General features: G+C 36.0%; 1 protein-coding gene across 4 annotated transcripts in view; it reads right to left on the reverse strand.

The window, feature by feature from the left end:
- SIPA1L2 (signal induced proliferation associated 1 like 2) overlaps positions 1-25,709 on the reverse strand; it is a 151,222-nt gene that overhangs the window by 72,911 nt on the left and 52,602 nt on the right. For all 4 annotated transcript variants that reach the window (XM_074896742.1, XM_074896741.1, XM_074896743.1 and 1 more), the window contains exons 3-5: positions 11,952-13,646; positions 5,003-5,136; positions 3,523-3,711 (exon numbers count right to left, since the gene is read on the reverse strand). In XM_074896742.1, coding sequence (XP_074752843.1) covers positions 3,523-3,711; positions 5,003-5,136; positions 11,952-13,416 — 1,788 coding nt within the window. In that variant the 5' untranslated portion in view covers positions 13,417-13,646. The remainder of the gene's footprint in view (positions 1-3,522; positions 3,712-5,002; positions 5,137-11,951; positions 13,647-25,709) is intronic.

Below are 25,709 nucleotides of genomic sequence, written 5' to 3' on the forward strand. Positions count from 1 at the left end.
TGCACACTGGTCACTATCGTATTCAGTGGAAAGCTAGCATAGACGTTTCATGGAGGAAACTGGAAGAGAACTGGTTATATGAATATTGGATTACAGGAAGCAGTGCTGTTACTTGACACTCCCCAGCAGAGACTTAAAATGATTGTGAGCACACTGCCACCTCTGTCACAGCTCTGTGTCAAATAGTTTATCTTAAACCACAGAGAATTTAAGTTAATTTCCTTGACTTCACACTAGAATTGAGGAGTGGAGAAGTTAAATGGTAACTGAGCCACCAACAACAGAGGCCACAACTAACAGTAAAGAAGCACCTGGTCAAAATATTTGGTCTAGAAATACACAGTCACACTCCTTCATTCTTTCTGAGGACACCAGTCATTCCCGAATTTGTTCATGAGTATCAATATAATTCTGAACAGGAGTGAAGTGTACTTCTCTACCTTTCAAAACAACCTACCATCTCATGGTTTAAACATTGTCCTAGGAGACATTGAAGATGAGGATCTGAAACTCCCCAGCCCACAGAAGTAATTAATCCTGGGTTTTCACTTCATGGACAAGAACTGTAAATACTAGGCAATTATGTACAAATTTGATTCTACCAATACCACTATTCCTAACGAAGGCAGCAGCTGCAAGCTCATTTGCAGTAATCTGAACCTTCTACCTGTGTGCTCGCAGCACCCATGACTGTGAAATTTGAAGACTTGAGCAAAAGGACTCTCACGCCAAGATCACGGGGACCATACAGAATCAGAGATCGAGGTACCTTTAGAACATTAATGCCCAAGAAAGAAGTAACTAAATGATCTTTGGTGGGATCTTCTTATGTGGCATGTTTAACTGGCATGAAAAACAATCAGAATATTTAATACTGATAATTTTTTCCAGCCTTGAAATAGTACCGCACGCTTATTCAAGTCTTTTAAAGTAAGTAATTGCAGACGTGGTTCCAATTTCATGATTTCTAAATTAGAAATTTTACATTTAATGTAACACTGAGAACAATTTCATAATGTGAAATCAGAAAATAATTTCTAAATCCATTTAGCTACTTGGGTATATGATATGTATTAAAGGTGCATAGCAGTCCTTCCTGACTCAAAATTACTATGTTCTAGTCAGAATCAATCACTGCTGAAGCTTGTCATCTTGTCATCTTCTTGTATAGTATAGATTCTTTATCATGTAACAACAACTTGTTGACTTTCATCATGTGAAGATTTTAGAGTTTTTCTGTCAAGGAACTTCAAAAGATTAGGCACTCAATAGTCACTAAATATTACTTCAATCAAAACTCCCAATTTGTTTGGGCTTTTTGTAAACTTCAGCCTTTGGCCTAGAGAGAAGTGAATATCCCCAGAGGGATGTGAGGGGAACCAGAAAGCATATATACAATAAACCACCATTAGCAGAAATGGGGACGGGGAATTAGGGGTGAATTAGAGAGAGGTAAAAAAACAAAATAAAATATATAGATAAATAGTTGGCTTTTCTTGTAAATTTACAGCCAAATCTAATGCTGATCATCATATTCCAGAAGAAATTTGGAAAATACAGATTCTTTATTTCTATATTCAAATTAGGTCAACCATCCAATTTGTGTCTACCTTCTACTGTCATTTTTGAGACAAAGTTTTAGCCACACGTCTCCTCGATAATCCATACTAGATTTCACTGAAAACTATGAAACAGGTAGAAGATGAAATCAAAATACCAAAATAGCCTTCAGTCTGCTGAGGAACTATGCAAACATTTAATACACTGTTATGCAAAAATGGATATTATTCTGTTGACATTATTAATCCTCTAGATCATGATTTGTATTTTTAAATTCATGACACTTCACAGCCAGTCACCTTCAGTTGCCAAGCATAATTCTTTTTCTATTTCCTTGATTAATAAACTGAAAGCATCAAGAATGTAAGAGGATTAAAAGCATAAATGGATCTCACACCAGTTTTATACACATCTTTCTGTCTATGTTCAAGTAATTATCTCATAATAAGCAGCACTTAATATACATTAACATTACTTTTTGCCTGGTGACAGCCCATTTCACAACAGGATTCAATTTTCAGAATTGATCACCCAAAATAAAAAGAAGTGCTATGTACTGCTGTTTCTCAAAATTAGGAGCTGATGATTAAAGAATTACTTTGGTCAGTTCAGTGGACAATCTTCATTTCCAATTTTAGGAAGTATTTATCGTGAGTTTGGGAAAGGTCAGGTCAAATAAAGTAGTACCCTATACTGCCTAGAACATATTGCCCCTCTGAGCAGTGAATATTATTCATTAGATTAATCTAAACTCACTCTGGAGCTCAAACAGGAAAGACAGAGTACAATAGAGATGTGCAACAGTACATCAGGAACTGTTAGATTCAGAACTGAGTGCTTCTGATATCCCTTTGTTGTTTTACCAAAAGAACTGACAAACACAGGAGAAAATAAGAACCTTTGGCAAAATGAGCTTACGATTAGAAGTCCCCTTCAAAGACTACATTGAACAAAAGTAGTAAAGTATACATAGAGAATTAGTTTATCAATCCACCAAAAAAAAGCAATTCTCTTCCTCTGTCTACACTTACTTGGTTTTGAGAAATTGTTACAGTCACAAGCGAAGACAGAAGAATTCTGGTAGACATCACCAATGTTAGGCACAATCACTACATTCAAAACTGAACTAGCATTAAAAAACTAATTATAACATCATCATAGTCAACTGGATCCATCAGCTGATTCAACTTCAACAGATACATACTGACTTTTGCTTAGAAAGTGCAATCTTCACTTTAAACATTTTTTAAAAACATGCTTTTCAAAAGTGATTTAAAAGCCATCACAAACCTGTCTTTCACAAAATATTCAGAAGCTATAAATTTAATCACTAGCTTTGAATGAAGCAAATGTACTTTATTGAACCCAATAGGGCTCACCATTTTCTCTCCAAATTTAAGCCATGAATATTTCACTGTCATGCAGTTTATTCGTTAGTCTCAATCACAATTTCAGTTGTTTGAACCCAGAAACATTCTATTCTAGTAAGACTACTGCAAGTTAATCAGAAAACACTATTGTACAAAACAACCCAGAATTTTAGATGGAAAGATTTAATATGCTTTTGCCTCCTTACCTATACCTATACATATAAATAAAATGTTAGATCTGTTTTCATTTGCATTCAGCATTTTTACACATTGAAGTGCAAATCCAGATTGGAAAACCACTTCTTAACCAACAATAAAATTTAGTTATAATCTTTCTCTCACTCACTCATCTAAAGAGAATCTCCACAGACCAATAATTTTTTTCCTAAGCTGCAATGTATTTTAAAAATAATTTGCTTAGAAAAGAAAACCTTGTTTTGTCAATGAAAATACACAAGTATCTCCAAAACCAAGAAAGTGAACAGTTTGCATTACAGATCCATGTTTATTAACACTGCCTGCAAAATATTTAAGATAACCGTATTTTTTTTTTAGATAAATAGTCTTTACAGAAAAGTCATTTGCTACATACCCCTTGTTCATCTAGTTTAAGCAGCTGTTCAGGTACTTTGGGTGAGTTGGAAGCCTGCCTCAGGCACTGAATACTCAGCTCTGGTATTACATACTCTAGTACTTCTTTGAGAGGCAGACCTCTTGCCGTGCCATGTCGAGCAGTGGATGGTATAGCATCTTCTAAAATTGCTCCTCTAAGTGTAGTAAGCTGCAGTAAAAGTGAAACACACAAAAACTTTTAGTTCTAATACTACAATGACTTTTAAAGATATAAACTTCAGGTTTTAGCAAAAGCATGGAAAAAATAATTGGAAGAAAAAGATAATTATTTTTAGTTTTTTTAACCAATAAAAAGATTATTAAATAACTTAAAGAGGAGAGAGGCTCTTATTGTCTCAGTGACAAATATATATTTGTTTTAAAGAAATTCACTGATTATATCATTAACTTATTCTGACTCCTAGGACTATTACTTTTTTGAAAAAATATTTTAAACAACAGGAAAACTAAAATGTCTTCATTTTAATGCCATACTATCCTAGACACAGTAGTTGAATGTGGGGTTGGACAGGTGAGGTAAACCACAGCTTATGGCACCTTCATTTAACCCATCCACCTATTTTTTAAACCAAGCTGCTTTATCTTCATTGGATTTCGCAAAAAGAGAGTAATTTCTAGAAGCAAGTCAGCTGAATCACCTCTCCACACATACATACATACAGAGAAACCCCTTTTTGGCAATAAAAGAAAATATGCATCTGTTTCTATATCTATTTGTAAAAGCACATGAGCCCAGAGATATCAGGAAGTCTAGATAACACTTCTTTATGTCCTAATCACAATAAAAAGCAATAGTCTTAAGGACTATGAAAACATATAGTTGCTTGCTGTAATAATAATATTGTGTATTTTCATAAAATTAAAGCTAGTTGCTGTGATAAAGAAATTAGCTTTCAAGAGATGCTAATTCACTTGAAATAGAAGTTGAGATGTGTCCTTCCACAACAATAAGTGACACCTTCCACAAGTCATGTATGTAGAAGTATATAAAAACATCTCACAGAAAAAAACTTCTAAGTACTTTGAAACAAAAGAAAAAATACAAATAAATCATGGTACTAGTTTTCATATTTTTTCCCTTCCTTTTTCTCTAAATTTCTTAATCTTTTCTTTCTATCATTAAAAATTAACATCAAGCAGCTTAATCCAAACTTATCTTCAGCTTTGTTCTTATCATCTGTTCCCTTGTTTGTCCCCACTGCAGTTCCCTTCAGCCAGCTTACATCCTTTTGGGTGCCCTCTCAAAATGAGAAAAATTTTATGCAGTACAGAAGAGGAAAACTTTGTTCCAGGAGCAAATACATTTACTAATGGTACAAGAATCATCCCTTTCCCATTAACAGATTTACTTTCAAAGCTAGCAACATATCCACAAACTAGTATCCTAAGCTCTAAGTAAATTTTTCCATTCTTTTGCAGAATTACTGAAAGAACATTACCTCACTTGTCCTGAAAACTATACGATAGTTGAACTGAGATCCTTCTTTCTCCTTGACATCTTCAACCTTCTCCCTTCGGATGCTGACTGCTACAGGTCCAAGATTTTCATCTATTCCAAAGTAGTTCTGATGCTCTTTTGTACAATAGTGAATGAGAAGAGAATAATGAAGTATGAGTCTCTTAGAAAACATTCACCAAATCTCATTAAAAAATTCTACAGCCAGAAAAAAAAGATCATTTTTAATTGAGCTATGAGATCTGTAAATACACTGGCTTGTGATCTGAACTGCACAGTAAGTACCTAATTCACAAAATGTTAATTTTGATGAGTAGAATGATTACTCATATCGCGTAACTCAAATTACTGCAACTGCTGCTACTATGAAATATTTTTTTACATTTTTTGTTAATATGAAATTAATAATTTTGCTTGATGCTGTAAGAAACTACTTTGGAGAAACTATATCTATTTTAAGTCTTCAACAGAAGCTAACAGTCTTCGGTGCCATGTAGCTTCCTTCATGTCATTCAATTTATTCTTATTTTTATTTAAAGCTTTACATTCGAAGCAGCAACAGTTTTATCAAGTGAAAACTGAGGCTAATAACTCTTCAGTATTTGATGAATAGTTCAGTTCATCCTTGAGCCAACTGGCCCGTTCTGGGAGACTAAAGCATTACTGACAGAAGAGGAAGATCAAGTTCTAGACCATTAAGCAGACTAAATAAACTCAAGTCCATGGGACCAAATGGGATACATGTTGAGGGAACTGTAATGCCTCTCTTTACCACATTTGAAAGGTCACACCAAGTGCTTACACTCACCTTTAAAAGGGGTAAGAAAGAGGGTCTGGGAAGCTATAGGCTTATATAGGAACAGCTATACAGGAAAACATAAACCTTAGTTCCCGGGGAGATGAAGGAACAAATTCTTATGGAAGACATTTCCAGGCACATGAACGACAAAAAGATGCTTGGAAACAGCCTGCATAGATGCTATGGTTTGAACTCGGCCAGCAGCCAAACACCATGCAATTGGTCACTCTCCCTTCCCCGCCCAGTAAATGGGGGAAGAGAGTGGAGGGACACAAGGAAACTCACAGGTTGATATGAAAAAAAAGTTTAATGATTGTAATAAAACAAAACAATAACAATAATGGAAAGTACAAACAGGTAATGCACAATGTTCTTGCTCACCACCCACCGACTAATATCCAGCCCACTCCTGGCCAGCAGTCCCGACAGAACGGAGATCCTGCCATGCCGACCAGAAGCAAGAGAGAACCTGCCTCCTCTATATACTGACCACAACATCACATGATATAGAATACTCCAATGGCCAATCCAAGCATGCACTCTGGCTGTGCCCCCTCCCAGTTCAAGAAAAGTTAACTCTATCCTAGCCAAAACCACGACAATAGATTTATCAGATGCAAACTACACGTGACCAACCCAGGTGCTTTCTACAATGAAATGACTGGCTTTATGGATAGAGGAGCAACGTATTTTAGCAATGCTTTTTACAGAGTCTCCCATAGTATCCATGTAACTAAACTGAAAAGACATGGTTTGGACATGCAAATTACAAGGTAGACAAAAACTGGCTGGACAGCTGGCCTCAAAGGACTGTGATCAGTAATACAAATTACGATCAGGGGCCAGTTACTAAAAGGGTTATTGAAAGTTGATAGTGGAGCTGTTACTGTTTAATAGTTTTTAAAATTATCCAAATAATGGAATGGAATGCATCCTCAACAAGTTCATGCAAATGACCAAGCTCAAGGAGAACAGTTCCTGTAGTGGAGGTTAGGGCTGTAGTTGGGTACAACAGGTGAAGGGGAGTAACTGGGCAGGCTTTTAAAAAATGAGTAGTATGTGCATAGGGCAGATACTGAAATGCACAAACCTTGCAGTATTTTACAAAAGCAGGCAAAGGCGGTTAACTCAGCCACACAAGTGAGGTCCTGTATCTGTAGGGTGTCTGTGCTTCACTTCCCACTCTCCCCTTCCCCTGGACGCAGCTGCTGCTGAGATGGGACAGCTGAGCTGCATGTGAAGCAGCTCCTAACCCATTGAAGTTTTCAACACGACATATTAAAACAAACTCTCCCTTTGACAATCTGAGAAAATGGACTGACTAAAATCTCGTGAAGTACAGGCCTTTATCTAGAGCAGAACAAGCTCATACAACGATACAGGCCAGGGACAAACTGCCTCAGGAGCAGGTCTTGTAGAAAAGTACTGGGGACCCTGGTGAGCAACAGGAGACACAGCAGTCAGCAGAACTCCCTGCAGAGATGAAGGCTAACCACACTCTGGGCTGCACTGGCAAGAGCATACCAGCAGGTCAGGAGAAGACATTACACCTCTCTGACACTTCTGAGGCCACAAAAGGAGTAGTGCCCAGTTTTGGACAGAGTGGGACAAGGCCAGCAGACAACTACCATGACAATTAAGGGGCTAAAGCATATAACAGATGAGGAGAGGCTGAAGGAGATGGGCTTGTGCACCTGGAGAAGAACAGGTTAATGGGGGGAAATAACTGCAGGATCCTACTAGTTGATGGGGGGTTATAGAGAAGGTAGAGCCAGAGTCTTCTCCAAGGTACAGAGAGAAGGGATAAGATGCAGCCATCACAAGATGCAGCCCTTCATTGAGAGGAATCAAACACAGGAACAGGTTGCCAGGAGAGCTTGTGAAATCTCCATCCTTAGAGATGGTCAAAAGCTAAAGGGACAGCTAAAGGGTAACTGAACAACCTATTCAGAACCTACCTTTAAAGGCAGCTTTAAACAGGGAATTAGACTGGATGACCTCCAGAAATATCTTCCAATCCAATTTATGCTATAATTCCATATTTTAAATATCAATGAAGTAATAGACTAATTTCTCCTATTAGGATTGTCTGGATTAAAAAACACTTTACTAGCATCTTTGAGTTTGATACTTTTTTTTTTTTTTACACAATGTATTTATAGAAATGTGTAAGGAAGTTTTTGCAGAATGTCTTTCACTGAGAAATCATCCATACTCTCAGAATGAATACAAAAAGACAAAGTTATCTCTACGTAAATGACAGTCTTTGTCAAATGAACTCTGAATTAAGTTTCTAGGAGCCTTTCAAAAATGTATCTGTAAAGTATGTTGGTGGCTACAGTCCATCTCCCAGTGGAGAGAAAATAAGTAGCAGCACATTGAAACTAGCATCTTTTTCCTGGAAGGAACACCTGAGATCAAAGGGGCACAGACATTAAATTATTTGCTCATGCTCACCCGCTACATTCCTTCCTCAGCCTAAGCATTCTACCTGCATGGATAAATGACACCTCATGGATTTCAAGGTGTTAAATTAAAACTTTGAGCCTTAATGGGCAAATTTATCAAATGGAACCGGATTTTATAGATCAGAGACAGAGATATTGATTCAGAGGCCAAACACTTTCAACAACATAAAAACTCCCCACAGCTGCATATTCAGGCTCTGACAAAGGTAAACTTCTCAGGGTTTCTATAGCCTTCTATTTTGATGTAAATCTAGGAAAGGGTATTACACAGTTGCTAGATTACTTGGCTGCAGTATTACTGAGCAGAAAAATGCAAGCATGGCAGCTATCTGCTTATTTCTTGTACAATATGAAAGATACAAAACCAAAGATGTTATTTATGTACATTAAAAAAACCCAAACAGATAAAACAGTTTCAAGAATCAGAATTAAAGAAGCTGAAGTAAATTAAAGAATACCATGGCTACTGATATTCTGGGATTTGGGGAAAACATTTTTAATTCAAGGCACTTTTAAAAAAAAAAAATTCATAAAGCACAAACTCATGAAGTTCATTTAAATGTATCTATGTTGATATAAAAGTATTGACTGGAGAGGAGAGAAGAAAGTAAGTGCTATTCTCTAGCTATTTAAAGAGAGATGGTAAAATATTCCTCACTTTGTACTTTTTCATTTTGAGGAATAATTGTCAACTTTTCTTCCAATACTTCTTCTTCTGACTTCTACAAAACTGAGGTAATACCAAAAGCTTGTTAAGACTGTACATTTCTTGTAGGACAATTTTCAGTTTCATATCAGCAGATAGGTAAAATAACATATTAAGAAATAGTTGTAAGCATCCCCCAAATAAAAAGTATGGTAGTAATAGTCAAGTCTCAAGGTATTATGAGGATAATTGCACAAGGGGGAAAAAGACAAATCAATGATAAAAAAAAAGCATATTTCAATTATCCTTTTTTAAAATCAACATAGCTTTTTTCCCCTTCTCATCCCCTTTTATCACACAAAAATACAGTTCACTAAAGGACACCATTAATAAATCAAAACCATGAGATAAAATAAAATATTCCAGCTTTTACAAACCTTAACTGAAAACTGAGAAGATATTTTCCATAAACATTAACATATTTTACATCAGTCATGTCGGACTGGATGTTAACAATAGTTACAAAGCTTATAAATATGCAGTATAAAACTATAGCTCATTTCAGAAGACACTGAATTCCAAATCTCTCATTTCTTGAAAGGGAATGGAATAATTAGTGCTACACATGCCAGGGTGTTTCTTCTATGCATCTTAAAACAGAAATAAAACTTGTATGCTGACAAGTGCCAATTATAAAACTGTGAACTAAATCAAATATTCAGAAAGTTATTTATTTTTCATAGATATCTTATTAAAGGCAAAGAAAATTGGTGGCATTACATACGACTCTATATACAAGTGACTATTGTTTGCTAAATTTTTACTTCATCCTTCCACAATTATTTTGCTAAATTCAACTCTGCTATTAAATCTACAATTCAATGAACAATCAGCTAGGAGATCTCCCTGTCATGGAAGAGCATCAAGTAAGACTCAGTATGCATATAAATGTCACTTTTTCTTATATGGCAGCCCAGCACAACAGAAAGACATTTTGGTGCCCAAGGCAAAATGCCCATTTTTTTTCCTCTGTCCACAATAAACTTTGCTTAGGTGAGAACTGTGTTCATCTGGAAGTAATCTGGAGACTCCTTCCATGCCTGATCCCTTGAGATAATAGGTACTGAAAATTAAGGTTTTAGTTCCATCAACATGTTTGTCCTCATTTGCTATCTGTCTCATAAGAGCCATCCAAAACAGATTTCTCTCCTGTAGCTTCTGGTACAACTCTATAGAAAGATACTATGGAACAGGGCATGGCTTATTGTAAAGTTGAGAGGCTAACAATTCATTACTGGATATTAAATGAAAACACATCACATTTACTTTCCAAGAACTCTACCTACACAACAATTAGTAACAAGGACAGTAACAATTCAAGTTTCCTAGTATTATGTATACTATGTGGGATAAAACTCTCAGATACTATTTCTTACCTTTTAATACTATATCAATACAAACATACTTTACTTTTAGTCAACAGCAGAGGTTAACTAAAACTAATTACATGTGCATCAACTTTCCAGAAAGGTCATTAGGTTTACTTATCTTACATTATTTAATGTGGTTTTGAGTACTCTTTATATTTTCTTTTTTTCATGAAAAAAAAAATGTTCAGCACTTCAGAACATGTAACTCCATTTCACAAAGAAGTCCTCTTTCATTTGGCTTAATCCTTGTCTGTTTTTTTTTTCCTATCATGCCACCACCTTTGTCCACTGACAACCTCCTTTCACTACCACCTATGCCAATCCTTTCTTCTCTCTGCCCCTCAAAAAATAAGACACCCTTTTGTTAAAAGTTTCCCTTCCTTCTCTTCCACTCTGACTCCATCAACACTTTTTTATCCTTTACAACCTGCTGAGCTTAAAAGCCATTTTGAACCTCTGAATTTCCTGCCCATTCCTCACTTAGCTCTTGGTCTTTTTCTTCCTCTTCTGTGAACGATCCAGATTCTTTACTGCCTTGCCTTTTAAATACAGTGGTTTTACAGTCAATATGTTCTAGGTGTCTACCATATTGTGAAAACAATCACTGTACTGGATCCTCTTTTGAGTCCCTTGTTAAGGGTCACAGGAAGCAGGAGTACAGTACAGTGCTCATTTCCTGCTGTTCAAATATAGTTAGAAAGCAGAAGAAGTATGATTTCAGGAAAAGTCAGGCAGTAACAAACAGTCTTTTAAGGACAGAAGAAAGGCTTTTTTCTTTTCTTTTAATAATAGCAAAAAGACTGAGCTGTATTTCATAACACAGAAAGGAAGGGGACAGGAATTTTGGGGTTCTCCCCACAAAAGCAGAGATTTCACACACATTGCACAATGCAGAACTTACTACAGACATCCAAAGTAGATCACAAAGTGGAAACAGTTTATCTGCATAATGATTCAAGCCAACATAATTACTCTGCTGGTAAGAGTACCCTGGTACTTTGCAGTGTGAACATATCCTAAAAGAATAGGGTAAAAGTCTAAGAGAAAGGCACAGAACAACCTTCTTTAAGCTGAAAAACTAAGTATCATCAGAAGCTCGCTGTTTAAGGAGTATGCATATGTGCATACATTATGAAAGGCCCCAAGAAACACTTAAAGACAATAAAATCTAGAAGAAGGGAGTCATAAGTCTCAATAATAAAACCTTCTCTTTTGGAAGCACCTTTTAGGAAATAGTGATTTCCACCCTGGTTATCAGTATTTCCAGTGCATTTACTGGATATAAATGCCTTCTTTTCCTCCTGCCCACCAAGAAAGTTTGATTCAGAGAAGTTAGTTTACATATTAATTTAAATGACCCCACACTAACTTACATATATAAAGTATTACATAACTTTATATATAACCCACTGGATGTTGAATATCCCTCTGGGAGAGCAAGAATAACAGGCTTAATTTTAGTAAAGAGTTTCAGGATCCCCTGTAACACTTAGGTCTCTCTATAAAGAGGAAGGAAAAAAATAATCTTCACTAAGCAACTTAAATCTAATTCATGGATATCTCAGAATAGTTACATTAGAAAAATTTACCTTTTCCATAGAAGAACTTGCGGTAATAATATGCTCCGAGATCAATGTGTTCTATGATGTAACGCTTCACTTTCTCTCTGTGAATGGACTGGTTTTCTCTTGGTACTTCCAGTACTGAAACACCAGCATTTGTGCAATGGGAACTCAGAGACGACTCAAAAGAACAACTTTCACCTGAAGAAAAAGATGCTGAATTTGCCCTAGAAAGTGCAATCCGTCTATCTCCTTCCCCACCAGTTTCATTCCTGAAGTAAGGGCAACTCAATACTAAATCATTGCTTTTCCCATCACCCTCATCAGCATCCAAATTCTCTTTTGAATTGAGGTCCTCTTTGCTTCCCAAAGGAGATTCACAGTTTCCCGTTTGGCCTGCTGGCATCTGAGTTTGTGATGCAGCTGAAGCCCCAGTGGTTATATTTTTTCTTTTTCCTACATTTACTCTGGTAGCCATTGCTTCATTTATGTTAAACAAAATGCTCTGAACATCATAATGTGCAAAACATTTCTGACAGTTCCAAGAACGAACATTTCTGTCAAGTCTATCATCCAGATCAGATGAAAACTTAAAAGTTTCATGCTCACTTTTAACTGTTCGCAATTTTCTAAATAGAGATGTTTCTACTGCTTCTGATTTTAGTCTCCTCTTGAAAGATTTCTCCCTGTCTCGACCAATAAGTAGGGCACTATCCATATAATCCAAGCCAGAAATCCTGACAAATTCTCCCCTAGAAATCTGTGCAGCAGCATGTAGACTTGGAGAAACTGTAGGATCACAGTGGAAAAACTCAGGAAATCCAAATGGAGCAAGGGTTTTGTGTTCAAAATTTTCCACTCGGTAGCCTCTTAGCATTGCAAAAAAATTTTCTCCAGACAAGCCTTGCCTATCAATTGAAGAGGTACTACCGTATTCTCTATGAAGAGCTGCTCCAGTATTTGGGTTAACAGCATTCTGGTCTAGCACATCTTCGGCATCAATATCACTTATTGTCACATCACTGTTGCTTCTTTGCCTTATGGGATGAAGTCCCCTTTGAGGGGAATGAACAAAAAGATCTCCAATCGAGTATTTTCCCTCCGCAAATTCCAATTCTAGCTCTTCTTGTTGTCCATCACTTTGGTCATTTTGTCCATTTGGAAGTACTGAGCCAACACCTTCATAACTGGTTGGAGGTCTGTTTTCCCAAGCAGCTTTACTTAGCTCTTTAGAGCAATCCTTTTTAGGAGGCCATTCAGATACCCTTGCTCGAACACCCATCTTAGGCACAGCTGGTGTACCATTTGTTTGATTAGTTTCAGTTTTGCTAGGTGCATTTGAAGAAACGGGAGGACCCATGCTACCATTCAAAGCTTTAAGTTTTCTAGCGAAATAATCATCAGATTGCATGCTTCTTGAAGACTCCCTGAACTTTGAGGAAGTTCTACTAACTTTGTGCTTATCTTCTTGCAAAGACCTTTGATCACTCATGTCCAGTCAGTGGGAAGGGAACTGCTACTATTGCATAAATTTACTGTTACTTTTGTTATTACATTGTCTTTTATGGGCCAATAAACTGGATATAAAAATACAGTCTTCTCAGAAGTGCACGCAGAAACCTCAGTATACCATTTTTGTACAACTGCTGTCAGCAGAGCAATCTTAAAACACTTCCTTCAGTTCAGACGCATTCAGTTCAATTCCAGACAAATTTCTTTTATCTGTTCATAAAAAAAACAGAGACAGTATATTAAAATGTTTATAGTCAATAATAGTAAGCTTCCAGTGTTGCTTGTATATACATAATACCCCAGGAAACTGGAAATAATGAGACGTGCTTTGCATGGTTTTCAATCCTCTGCCTCCTTAAAACCAGACAAATGCAATAATCCCAGTTTCCCATGTGATTCTCACAGGATGCAGTTTGAACCTGCATCTCTCTCATAGGGTAACCAGTGCACACACAATGAATAGAAGACTGGGCTCTGCCAAGCGGGCTAGCCACATACTACTCTCTCTGCATTTCCTTCAATGCTGACAGCAACTTAGATGCCTACTCCCTGTCTAAGCACTAGGGTTTTTTATGTAACATCTTTAAGACACCATTTTCAAGTTTGTCTGAAACTGGCTAATACACACAGGAGTTACTTTTTCTACCAGTGTTGTCCCAGTAAGTAAAATATAGGAACTTCAGACAAAAAGTGTTTTGTCCCATTTAAAATAACATTTTAAAGATAAGTAATCTCTCCACTATGATTAATTAAGTGAATAACTGTATTTCACACGGGTTTTTTTTCTCTCTCTCTCTCCCTAAAGGGAGATTTACTTACATTCCTTTATTTGGAGTATAAACTATTATTTAGCTGTGTAAACTTGGTTACTGTGCTAAAGAACATGTCTGTTGTCTTCCACAAATAAGAAGAGAGCAGCCCTATTGATAAGTGTTAATTTGATTAGAAAATTGGAATTGTTGGGATATAAAAATATTCTTCAGTGGCTTTAATGGTCTTAACAACATGACTCATGCTGTGAAGATTCATTTCCAGGCAGAGCCCATCATTTAACCCATTGCATAAAACTAGACTAAAATAAGAGACAAGACAGCATGTTATGTACTTCCTTTTCAGCTTTTGTTCCTTGAACAAACACACTGACATAATGATCTTTTAAGATGCTGCAAATAAGCATAATATGCATTTATCAGATTTTAAAAAACAGTCAAATCAAGTAATCCTGGAATATGAATTCTCCCCTTATTTCAGTGAAGATAAGAAGTGGTAAGAGAAGCTCAGAAGGTAAGTGGCTTTTTCCACTACATTTAATGCCATAAAAATTTTCAAATTGAAAAAAAAATAAAATAAAAGAGTATGAGGCAAGGGGGCAAAGGAATAATACAAATTAAAACTTGATAGATTATTTTTTCTGCTTATGAGAGATAACCACAAACTTGTGTTTGATACAGCAAGGCGTAGGACTCTACTGTAATAGAAACAAACAAAAATTACAGTTACGATAGCATCATGATTGACATGGTTTCTATGTGACTGTTACTAGGAATGGGTAATAATAACAATATACCATTGCAGCTTACTTTCACTACATACAAATTCCTCAGAACTCCCATTTGATGGCCAATTATGTCAATTAAAACAAAGTTTTTGTCCCTTACAGGAGTCCAAAAGACTGTTTAAAAAACTTATATGTTCAGAGAAATAGTATTTCAAAAGCGGCATATAGGATTTTTAAACATTGACTTAGGGAAATACAACACAATGAGGAAAGTATCAGTCATAGAATCATGGAATGGTTTAGGCTGGAAGGGACCTTAAAGACCATCTAGTTCTAACCCCCTGCCATGGGCAGGGACACCTTCCACTAGACCAGGTTGCTCAAAGCCCCGTCCAGCCTGGCCTGAACACTGCCAGGGAGGGGGCAGCCACCGCCTCTCTGGGCAACCTGTTCCCATGCCTCACCACACTCACATTAAAGAACTTCTTCCTTATACCTAATCTAAATTTACCCTTTTTCAGTTTAAAGCCATTACCCCTTGTCCTATCACTACACTCCCTGATGAAGACTCCCTCCCCATCTTCCCTGTAGCCCCCTTTAAGTACTGGGAGGCCTCTATAAGGTCTCCCAGAGCCTTCTCTTCTCCAGGCTGAACAACCCCAACTCTCTCAGCCTGTCCTCACAGGGGAGGTGCTCCACCATGATCATCTTCATGGTCTCCTCTGGACCCATTTGAGCAGGTCCATGTCCTTATTATACTGGAGGGCCCAGAGCTGGGCACAGTACTGCAGGTGGGGTCTCATCAGATGGAGTAGAGGGAGAGAATCCCCTCCCTCGACCTGCTGGCCACACTTCTCTTGAGGCAGCCCAGGATACAGTTGGCTTTCTCAGCTGCAAACGCACATTGCTGGGTCATAGTCAGTTTTTCATCCACCACTACCGCCAAGTCTTTCTCTGTATGATTGCTTTCATATATGTCAATATGCTTAATATTTTGGGGGCACAAATAATATTACAAAAGTGAAATACAAGAAAACTTCTGTGTAATACACATTATTATGAACAGCTGACAGCTTTATCATCTCATCGAGGGTTCTGTATACAATTGTAGAAATATGAGAAACCTTTGCCAAACAAAAACACTGAAGGAAAACTAAATAATTCTAGAATCACCTTTGTTTCTGCAAGAATATAAAATAGTGAGAACACAGAAAGGTCAATTTCACATATTGGGAAAGATATTTAACTTCTTATTGAACAATTCTTATTGATATTTGAAATTACAGTGAATTACATCTTCTAGCCTTCTTAACTTTTCCTACAAAAAAACTATTTATAGAAGTCATTAGTGTATGCAATTTTTTGAAATAAAAAATAATTTCTTAGAAAACAGGAAAGTACATATAAGGTCAGAAAAGGTTATCCTACAAAAATTCAATTCTTTTCTTCCCTTGTGTTAATCCTTTTTCTGTCATAAGCATTTGTGCAAAAAGTAGTGAACTGGACCAGGAACATAATCCAGCCTGAAATTAAATTGGGGATGAAGTGGTGGAAGGCAGAAAGAAAGAACACTAAATGCATACTACCACCCCCTTTATTTTCAATCCAAATCCACAACATGATTTACTGTTGGGCCTCACAAACAGCTGTATTTATAGAAGGCAGGAGAGAGGCTGAAGGTCGTAGGAAAGCAAGACTTTTTTTTTTCTGGTGGTGGTATCTTAAATTCTTGATGAAATATGACCTGAGTATTTTAAAACTAATTTTTTTCTTTACAGGGTAAAGCTGGTGTGACAGAAGACCTCAGAAATTCCTGTTTTGGAACTGTAGATTGACATTTTATTGGAAATACTAATATTTGAAGATGTGTTGCAATATATTTAGGGTATACTTGTAAATATTTTTTTTTAATCTGAAGTTGGCCAAATTGACAAAATCTGCCTGTTTTTAATATAAATGAACATTCCTGTAAATTCCTATAACTCAGTACAACAGCATGTTTTGGTTGACAGCTGACCTATGGTGAGGGATGGTACTATAGGATCCTGAATTTGTTGTTCTTTAAGGTTTTTCTCTCTTCTTGGTAAGAATTTGGCAACTCACAAATATCATTCCCCTATAGATGTTGATACTATTTATTATAAACCAGTTTAGTTTGCTGAATTTAATAAACTATTACTTCCACAAAGAATGCTGTCAATATGATCATGAGCATTCTTCTCTTCATGCCTGTACAGTCCTTTTGGTCATGTTCTTCACTTCTCTCTCTTTTCATCTCATCCTAGCATTTACGAATGGAATCTCTGACAGATATGGTCAAAAAAGAAAAGCTGGATGCCTACCCTGCTGTTGTGCTCCTGCCAACCCTTTCCACTAAGGCTGCTGGATGTTATGCAAATAACTTAAGTTCCTTCCACACAGCTACAAAGACTTACTTCTGAGCTCAATACAGCAGCTGGTTTGTTAGCCACAGTTACAGTTCTTTAACATGGAATGATTCCAAGTTTCCTGGGGACCTGGATAAATGCCCACTAATGTTCCTGTGCCAGTAGCAGAGCAATGAATAAAAACTTTACTATTGGACTATCCTGTCAAAAGGAGGCTGTTCGGTAACGCTGCCTCATGTCAGCCTTGATAGATGGAAATGAATTATTTAAGAAGTCTTTCTGTGATCATTTTGTTGATCAAGACTTTGGAAATCTGCCCCTATTATTATGTAATGTTATCATCCTAAAAAGAATGCATAATTTGGATGAAAGCATTAATCTCTACTATTTATCAAGATGACAATTCTATAAACCATGACTCTCAAGCTCTACTAATCTTAAAAAATGGGAAGTGCAATTTGATAAAATAGGAGGATAGGCAGGAACAGTATGCCAAAAGCTGAAGATCAGAGATTTAATTTGCATTCAATTGATTCTACACAGCATTTTCTGTATGCTCAGGGTCTGGTTAGTTTCCACACTTCAAAGAAACACCTAGTAGGTAGTAGCATTATGTATTTTGCCAGTATAGCAGAGTAGCAGTTACACAACGGCTATTTTATGGAATCCAAAGTTTGCAAGAAAATTCTGCTTTCAGGCCCATACTTTTAAATGGAATGAAAAAGAACAGCACAAAGGAGAAATGAACATGACACATAAGCTGCTTGTATTTCTACAAGTTCTGGACCAGATAACTCACTGAACAAATCTGTCCCAAGGTATCATTTCCTAAAAGTAAGGTTGCTACTAGAAGAAAGGTAAGTCATTTTTGAAAAGGAAGAAAATGATACAAAAAGGTTTTTTTAATGCAAGTTCAAACTTGTTTCAGTTTGCTTATTTTTAAAGACAGATTACATTAGCAAATGTTTTTAGATTTACATATTTTCAGTGTATCTATTAACAGCATTTATTTCTTAACAATTCCTAAATTGGAACTGTCCAATTTTCAGAAATAATATGAGGGCCATGACTGGTTTTCAAGTCATACTACTTATTTGTGTGCCCAAGACAAAAAATTCTTGTCACATTGAACTGTGATATCATATGATATGACAGTTGCTTATGATGTCACGCAGAAGAATTATTACTACAGATAGGAGTATGGAAGAGGAAAATGAGTTCTTCATGCATTTGTTTTCATGCAAATGTCTTTAGAAAACCATGATATTGAAGCATAATTGTCTTTAAAAAGAATATTTCTTTCAAAGTTTTCCATGAGGCACAGTGAATATTAAAGGATAACACCAACTATAATTGAGCCATTTATTCAGATTGCAGCTGTGGAAAATGGATTGGAAATAATACAATGAACAAATTATGAGCACAGCTCATGAAAAAAAAATGGTTCAAATTATTATACATCAAATTTACAATTAAAGCTATAACTACTACAGTACAAATGGTTACTTCTCATATGCATATTTCAGATACTTGATTAATATGCAGACATAGACAAGAGGCAGAATAAGGATGGGAAGCCCCTCATTTGACTAATGGAAATACATATGAGCTGCTGTGTAGTGAATATTTGTTGCACACTTCCTTAGTTGTGCTGTATTTCTTCACATTTACAGTCTTTGCTTGTGAAAGAAATGCGAGAGTAGAAACTGAAAAGAATCCTTCATTGAAATGACATGGTTACAGAAATGTATCTGCAGAATAATCCACCAACAATCATATTACAGCTTAGCTGATTTGGGAGTTGGGAGGAAGGAGCTATAACTAAGAGTGACAACAGCCTATGTGATTGTCAGTGCTGGTTTAAGACCAGCATGTTTCTTATGGAATTGCAGTGGAATTGCACTAGTTTGGGACTGGTGCAAGATTTGGGGTTAAGAAAAAAAAAAAATCATACTCTGTTCTTCAAATACAGTTCTCCAACAAAGAAAATGGCATGTAAATATGGAGACAGAGATGCAACGTAATTTTGGAGCAATGGATCTTTAGAACACAAGTCTGAATTCCACAGCTGTTCAGTACTGTTCAATGAAAGGTGTTTATTTTTTAGAAAGAGAGACCCTCCAGTCATAACTGCTCTCCTTCATTCACAGGCTGAGAAAAATCTCATCATCACCTACAGGAATAATTGCTAAGATCTAACAGTAAAAAGCAGACCCCTCAAAACATTAGACTTATGTTTGTCTTATGGTGAAGATCCCTATCTGTCCTACTGGCTTTTCCAGACAAAATAATCCAATAACTCACACCTTCCAACTACTAAATACTAAACTCACTACTATTAGTTGGGTAGGGTTTTTAATTATACTACAGTCATTTATTAAAAGAACTAAAAAAGCAGTTACAAAATATATACACTTACACTGGTGTAACTCATTATCCCAAAGAATACCTAACACAAAGTTCCAGCAGTTCTTTAGCATGTCTTCTATTACTTTCTCTGAATCGTAACTCAATCCATGCATTGTTTCATAAAAAAACAGGTTTTCATCAAGCAATGTAGGTTATGTCTCAGTGAATACCAATGTTTTATACAGAGCTGTTACTGACTATAGCATTACTGTCACTGATTTTAAACTTTGTCAGAAATCACCTTCTGTGACTGAAAAATATGTTTAGGTAAATTTGTTACTGAGTGTTTTAGCACTGTATTTTCTTAGAATATTAATACTGATATTCTGTTGTTCCATTAGCACAAGTTTTGACACTGAGATGCATTAAGGCTAATTCAATTTCCAGAACAAACTGGATATCCTCCTATTCTTACAGCTCTATTATAAACAGTTCAATTATGTAACCTATGCAGAGTTTAACTATGAAACTGGAACTGAAGTTATATCTTGTTCAGGTTGAACCATGTAAAGTAGCAGAGTGAAATCACACATGTTGAAATCAACAGCAAAACTACCACTGACACACACAATTAGAATCTTTCATTTGTACTCCTCCAATTCAGTTCAGTTATTTTTAATTGAAATTATGGAACCTAACAAAATACAGTAAAGCCTACAACTTAATGTATCTAATGAAGTAAAAAGGAAATGTCTTCATACAAAATTCTTAAACAAAGGAATTTTTCTAGGGAAAGGTTGAAAAAACATCTGTAAGCTCTGACAACTTATTATCCCATGAGGGGGGGGGGGGGGGGGGGGGGAAGGCACCAAACTCCTCATAGATTATTATTACCCAATACCATTTTTCGCAGCCTTTACTAATTGCAAATAGAAGTTATATACCTGTCAGTCAAGTTCTTGTATCAGTAAAAATTTTAAACAAACAGAATTCAAACTGTCTTTGTTTCTGTCATTCTTTTCATTCATGAATCTAGGTGTCCAGGGGCAGGATAACAAAAAAGAACCCTACTTATCAAACATTAAATAATTTGTTTTCTACAGGGAGACTAAAATGACATCCAGAACATAATTTACATGCATGTAGATTATTTCTTCAGGACAGAAAGCAATATGGCAGACTGGATGACTCTGAGACATTTCCCTACCTTAATGTATTTAGATGTACTTATCTCTGTGCCTCCAACATTTCATAGTAATTACAATTTCCTTGTAAATATATTTCGCTTTAAAGTACCAACAATACAGAATGTTAATTCCAGTTTCACCTTTGAGAATGAAGTATCTTCAACACATGATACAGGCATGTCATAAACAAGATTCAGACAAAGAATCAGCAAATAAACACAAGTAAATTTTGTATAATACTTTATATATTCAATATAGTTCCAGAGCTTGCAAAGTACGGAGTAAAAATCTGTTTGTGTGACATGTACTTTTCCTCAGCTAGTAGAACCTATTCAGTAAGAGTTCAGATCAGACAGAGCATGAATTATTCTGGAAGAGTAAAGATGATTCACTTTCAGTTACAACACTGAAACAATCCACTCAAAACCAACAAAAAATTCATTTTCAGTGGTCTTTTCAAGCAAGTTGGACAAACTTGGAATCTTCAGGAGAAACAGTACTGTTTACAGGCTCAGAAATTGTCACATGTCCACTGATTCTTGAATTGACCCTTCCTGCTAGAATGCATGTATTCTCATTTAAATTGTATAATCCCCAAGGCAGGGACTATTTTTTTGTCCTGTTCCAACACGATCCTCATACGATGACCCCACTGTACAAGATGCTAAATACTATGATAATCCAGTTGGTAAACAACAATTGTACCAAGTCACTTTCAGATGCAAAGCTTAGAAAGATAAAGACAGGACTTGTGCACCACATTGACATCATTCAAACACAAGGAAAAGGACTACCATGTACTGACTCTAAGCAATCATTTGCATAATCCAAAAGGAAAGTCAGTAGTTGCTGAATAACCTGTCGCATGAAAATAGCTTCTGCCAACCAGTTGTATGCATTGGGGTAACACTCAAAAGAAAATTTCAGCATCTGTAAACCGACTATAGCAGAATATTATGCAGAAAGGAGAATATTCATACTGTATATTGAAAACAGAACATACTACAAGTATTTCATTTCAAAACAAATTTTTTACCTTCAAGTTGTTAATATACACTAACAAATACTAAGAATGCTACCTTTTTTTTATGTAGTTCTTATAAAATACTGGTAGAAACAAAACCCAGCAATTTAGAAGAAATAATGGAAGTGTATTGTTATTTTCATTGTATTAAAATAATGCATATTCTACCTTCTCCCTGAATTAGTTGCATTAGAAATTATCTTTTTTGCTATAATCCTAGCTCAGTGCACAAAATGGTTCTTGAAATTCCAATGGAAAAGCACTCTGAACAAGAGCAGGCATAGAGAAAACCAAGGAGAAAGAAGAAAAAAACCCCAACCTACAGAATATTAAGAAATATTTTGTCCATTTCTTTTAAAAAAAGTAACACTCAGAATTTTTGCTCTCACAACACATAAGAAATTGCTATAGCTAGAACGATGTGATAGAAAAATTAGAAGTAGTTAAATAATATCATTATCTATACTTATCAGTCTACAAAAATTTGAACAGACGGTGATTTCTAACAGAAAAATATGTTTAGTTAAATTTCTGACTGTATGTGTTAGCACTGTATTTTCTAGACAAATTATCTCAAACATTTTTTGGAATATGCATGTGAGGCTGTTTTCACATACCGCATACAATTGCTTTTCATTATTCTGAAAAAATTAAGAGTATTGGAGTTTGCACCTCCTGCGGTATTGAAAGAAATGGTTTTTAATTAAAGGTTGATATGAAAGGAGAGATGTGCTAACATTGACTGTTTTCCACATTCGGTGGTAGAAATTTGGAAGTGCGTTCAGAGGCTGCACTGAAGTTGAATAAGGAGTCAAGCAGTGGAAAAGGAAAAACTGTTCAGTACAAGAATAAGATTGCAAGCTTTGACTTTTCAAAGTCAATATGCCACAAAAATTTGTAAGGGTCAATTCCACTTTTTATAAGTCTACTACAGTGAGGCTCAAAATAAAGCTTTTTCATCCACTCAGCAACAAGATAAAACAATACATTTTTTAAACAGCTGAGGCTGCCTATTCCACAAAGCAGGTTTCAGATTCTGACATAGTACTCAAAAGCTTTTGAAACATACAAAGCCATTTTTAGCCAGAACAAGCAAGTTCTTTTATATGTTTCTATAATAACTTTGTTTCATAGTAAAATGTTGCTACAGGCTGGAGCAGAGATTAAGCCTGCCACATTCACATTGGAGAGGTGAGACTATTTGCATTGTCCTAAGCACTTGCTTGGATTCCATGCTATGAGCTCACAAACCCATACACTGGGCATCATCTCCAGAGATCACCAAATTTCTCCCAACAGCAAAACACTTAGCACTAGAACAGAATTAATGCTACTTCCACCAGAAATACTCTCTCCAATGCATCATGAGACATACTGCATATGACTTTTAAGGGCAGCTAAACTTCTGAAGTAGAAAGAAACAGCCTCCTTAAAGCAAAAGGCACACCCAATATAGAGGTGAAAGAGGTAACCAAAGAAGGTGCATGGACTTTAATCATAGGGACACAACAGATTGAGTCTGACAAACTCCTTATTCCATTCCAAAAATCTTCTGTTTTGAAAAATTACCATCAATAAGACTCTTAGTGCCCAATGGAAACAGATGTTCCAATGTGGATTCAATAGTAAAAACTGAAAGGACTGAGAGTGATAACTGAGAAAAGGTTGAACTTTTGTTCTGCTTATGTTCACAAGAAATGGGTATATCATCTTATAGGTCTCCGTATACTTATTTGCAGCAGACCCTGCTGGCTCAAAATAATTAGATTTTTGCATTTAAGGCATATGTACAAGAACATATTTTACAGACAACCTCTCTAAGGTCCATCAATTATATAAAGCTTTGGGTACCACAGAACATTTGGATATGATATTAACGCTCAATGCCTACAAAACTACACTATTTTGTTATACATACTATTTTATCCCATTTCCTGTTGTACACAGGTATTTGAGAGAAAACTGCAATGATTAAAGTAAGATTTGAAAGACTTTGTTAAACATAGATTTTTGTGTAGATATGCCCTTGTATTCCCCCCCCCCCCGCCCCAAATATTACAGACACGTTCGTGTTCTTTGTGATTTTTCCTGTAATAAAGCTATCTGATGATACTCAAGATGGTCTACAACAGGACTCCTATTAGAAAGGCTCACAAAGTTCCAGCTTCTTTTGGGAAAAATACTATTCCAGAAAACCACTGTTTTGGTGATTCTCTAGATAATTCCTACAGACAGTTCTGCCTGTGACAGCAGAGGGTCATCCTCCAGCTCTTACTCTGTCATGCGACTAGGCAAATCACAAATGCAGTCTACAGCCTCTCTGCTTATATGCAAGCATGTGATTCCTCAAACATTCTACAATTTCCCAACAAAACACACAAAGGCAATGAACTGATTCCTTTCTCTTCCCTTCTTCTGCTAGACCTATTCCATCCACCTGACTTTTCCAGACACCACCTGGCACTGAACAACACAGTTTGGGCAAAAAGCACCTCTCAGACAGACAGCCTAGAGTCCAGTTGCTCTACAGCTTCATATAACAATTACCTAGTTCTTACCAAGTGATTATTTACAATAATGAACACAGTGCTTCTCAAAATTTTTCAGCATGTAACTCCCGTTAAAAGTCATCTTTGTGCCATCCTGACCAGCTGCGTTCCTCCAGGTCAGATGAAAATAGTCTGTAATCACTAAATGCAACTGTAGACATTCACTTACATGCTCTTTAGAAAACAGAGCTGCTTCAGCTAAGACCACTTTTTCTAAAACTTTGCAACCTCTGGGCAAAGAGGAATCACAAAGTGGATAAAATGCAGGTTTAGAAGTTCTAGTTAGTTAATTTTTAAGGCAGAAAAAAGAGATTAAGCCCACATAATTGTTAGAACAAAGAATTTGAATAATCTTACCCATCATAAAAGTCTACAACAATGAAAAAAACCTAAAAGAACATGCTCTCCCACTAATTAATAAATAACCATTTAACACTACCTATGACAACAGACAGAGTGTTCAAAAACTTAGATTCTAGAGTGGAAGAGATCTAAACTTCAGCAGGAAGAGAGTAGAGGCACATTTTATGACAAAAATAGAAATACTAGCTTTGCCTCCATTTATGTTTTCAAGAAAGTAAAACAGAAAATAAGTTTTATGCCATGTCATTTGGCAGTAGAATGGCTCTGATGTTAAAGCTCTGAATTATTTTTAGTAGTAATGAAGGAAGTGGTTAAAATAAGTTTTAAAGAAAAAGGAAACATTAGCTTTATCTTCATTAGAGGTTTGGGGTGTTTTTTTTATGGGAACTTTTAGTTTGACCTTGGTTCTTTATTAACTGGCAGGAACGGTGAGGTAGCGTAAACTGATAATATTAGTGGCCAGTTTTCTGAATCTTTCAAACTGACCTCAGTTCTGCAGTTTCAGATGTCAGCAAGTAACTTCTTATGTACTTCTGCATTGCTTCAGAGCTGTAAAGTATTGTTTTACATCACTGCTCATCAAGATCTTTTAGAAAAGTTATTTTTTGAGAACAGAGATTTCACTTTTTTTCTATCCTTTCTCTCTGAATCAAAAGAGCAGAAATTCCACATAGTAAGAAAAAAAGTTGAAATCTATGCTGAAAATAATACACTTAATTCATACAGTCTTACTATATAAAACCAATTTTATTCTTAATTTTACAATGTAAATTTGGAATTCAGATTTCATCACATTAACAAAATACATTAAATATCTTGGTAGTTACCAAGTAACTTGGTAACTTGTGTCCACATGACATTTCCAAGCACATGCAACTGAGCCTGGACCACCTGGCACTGAACAATACAGCCTGGG

This window comes from Athene noctua, chromosome 1 (genome assembly GCF_965140245.1).
Source record: "Athene noctua chromosome 1, bAthNoc1.hap1.1, whole genome shotgun sequence".
In the NCBI taxonomy this organism is placed as follows: domain Eukaryota; kingdom Metazoa; phylum Chordata; class Aves; order Strigiformes; family Strigidae; genus Athene; species Athene noctua.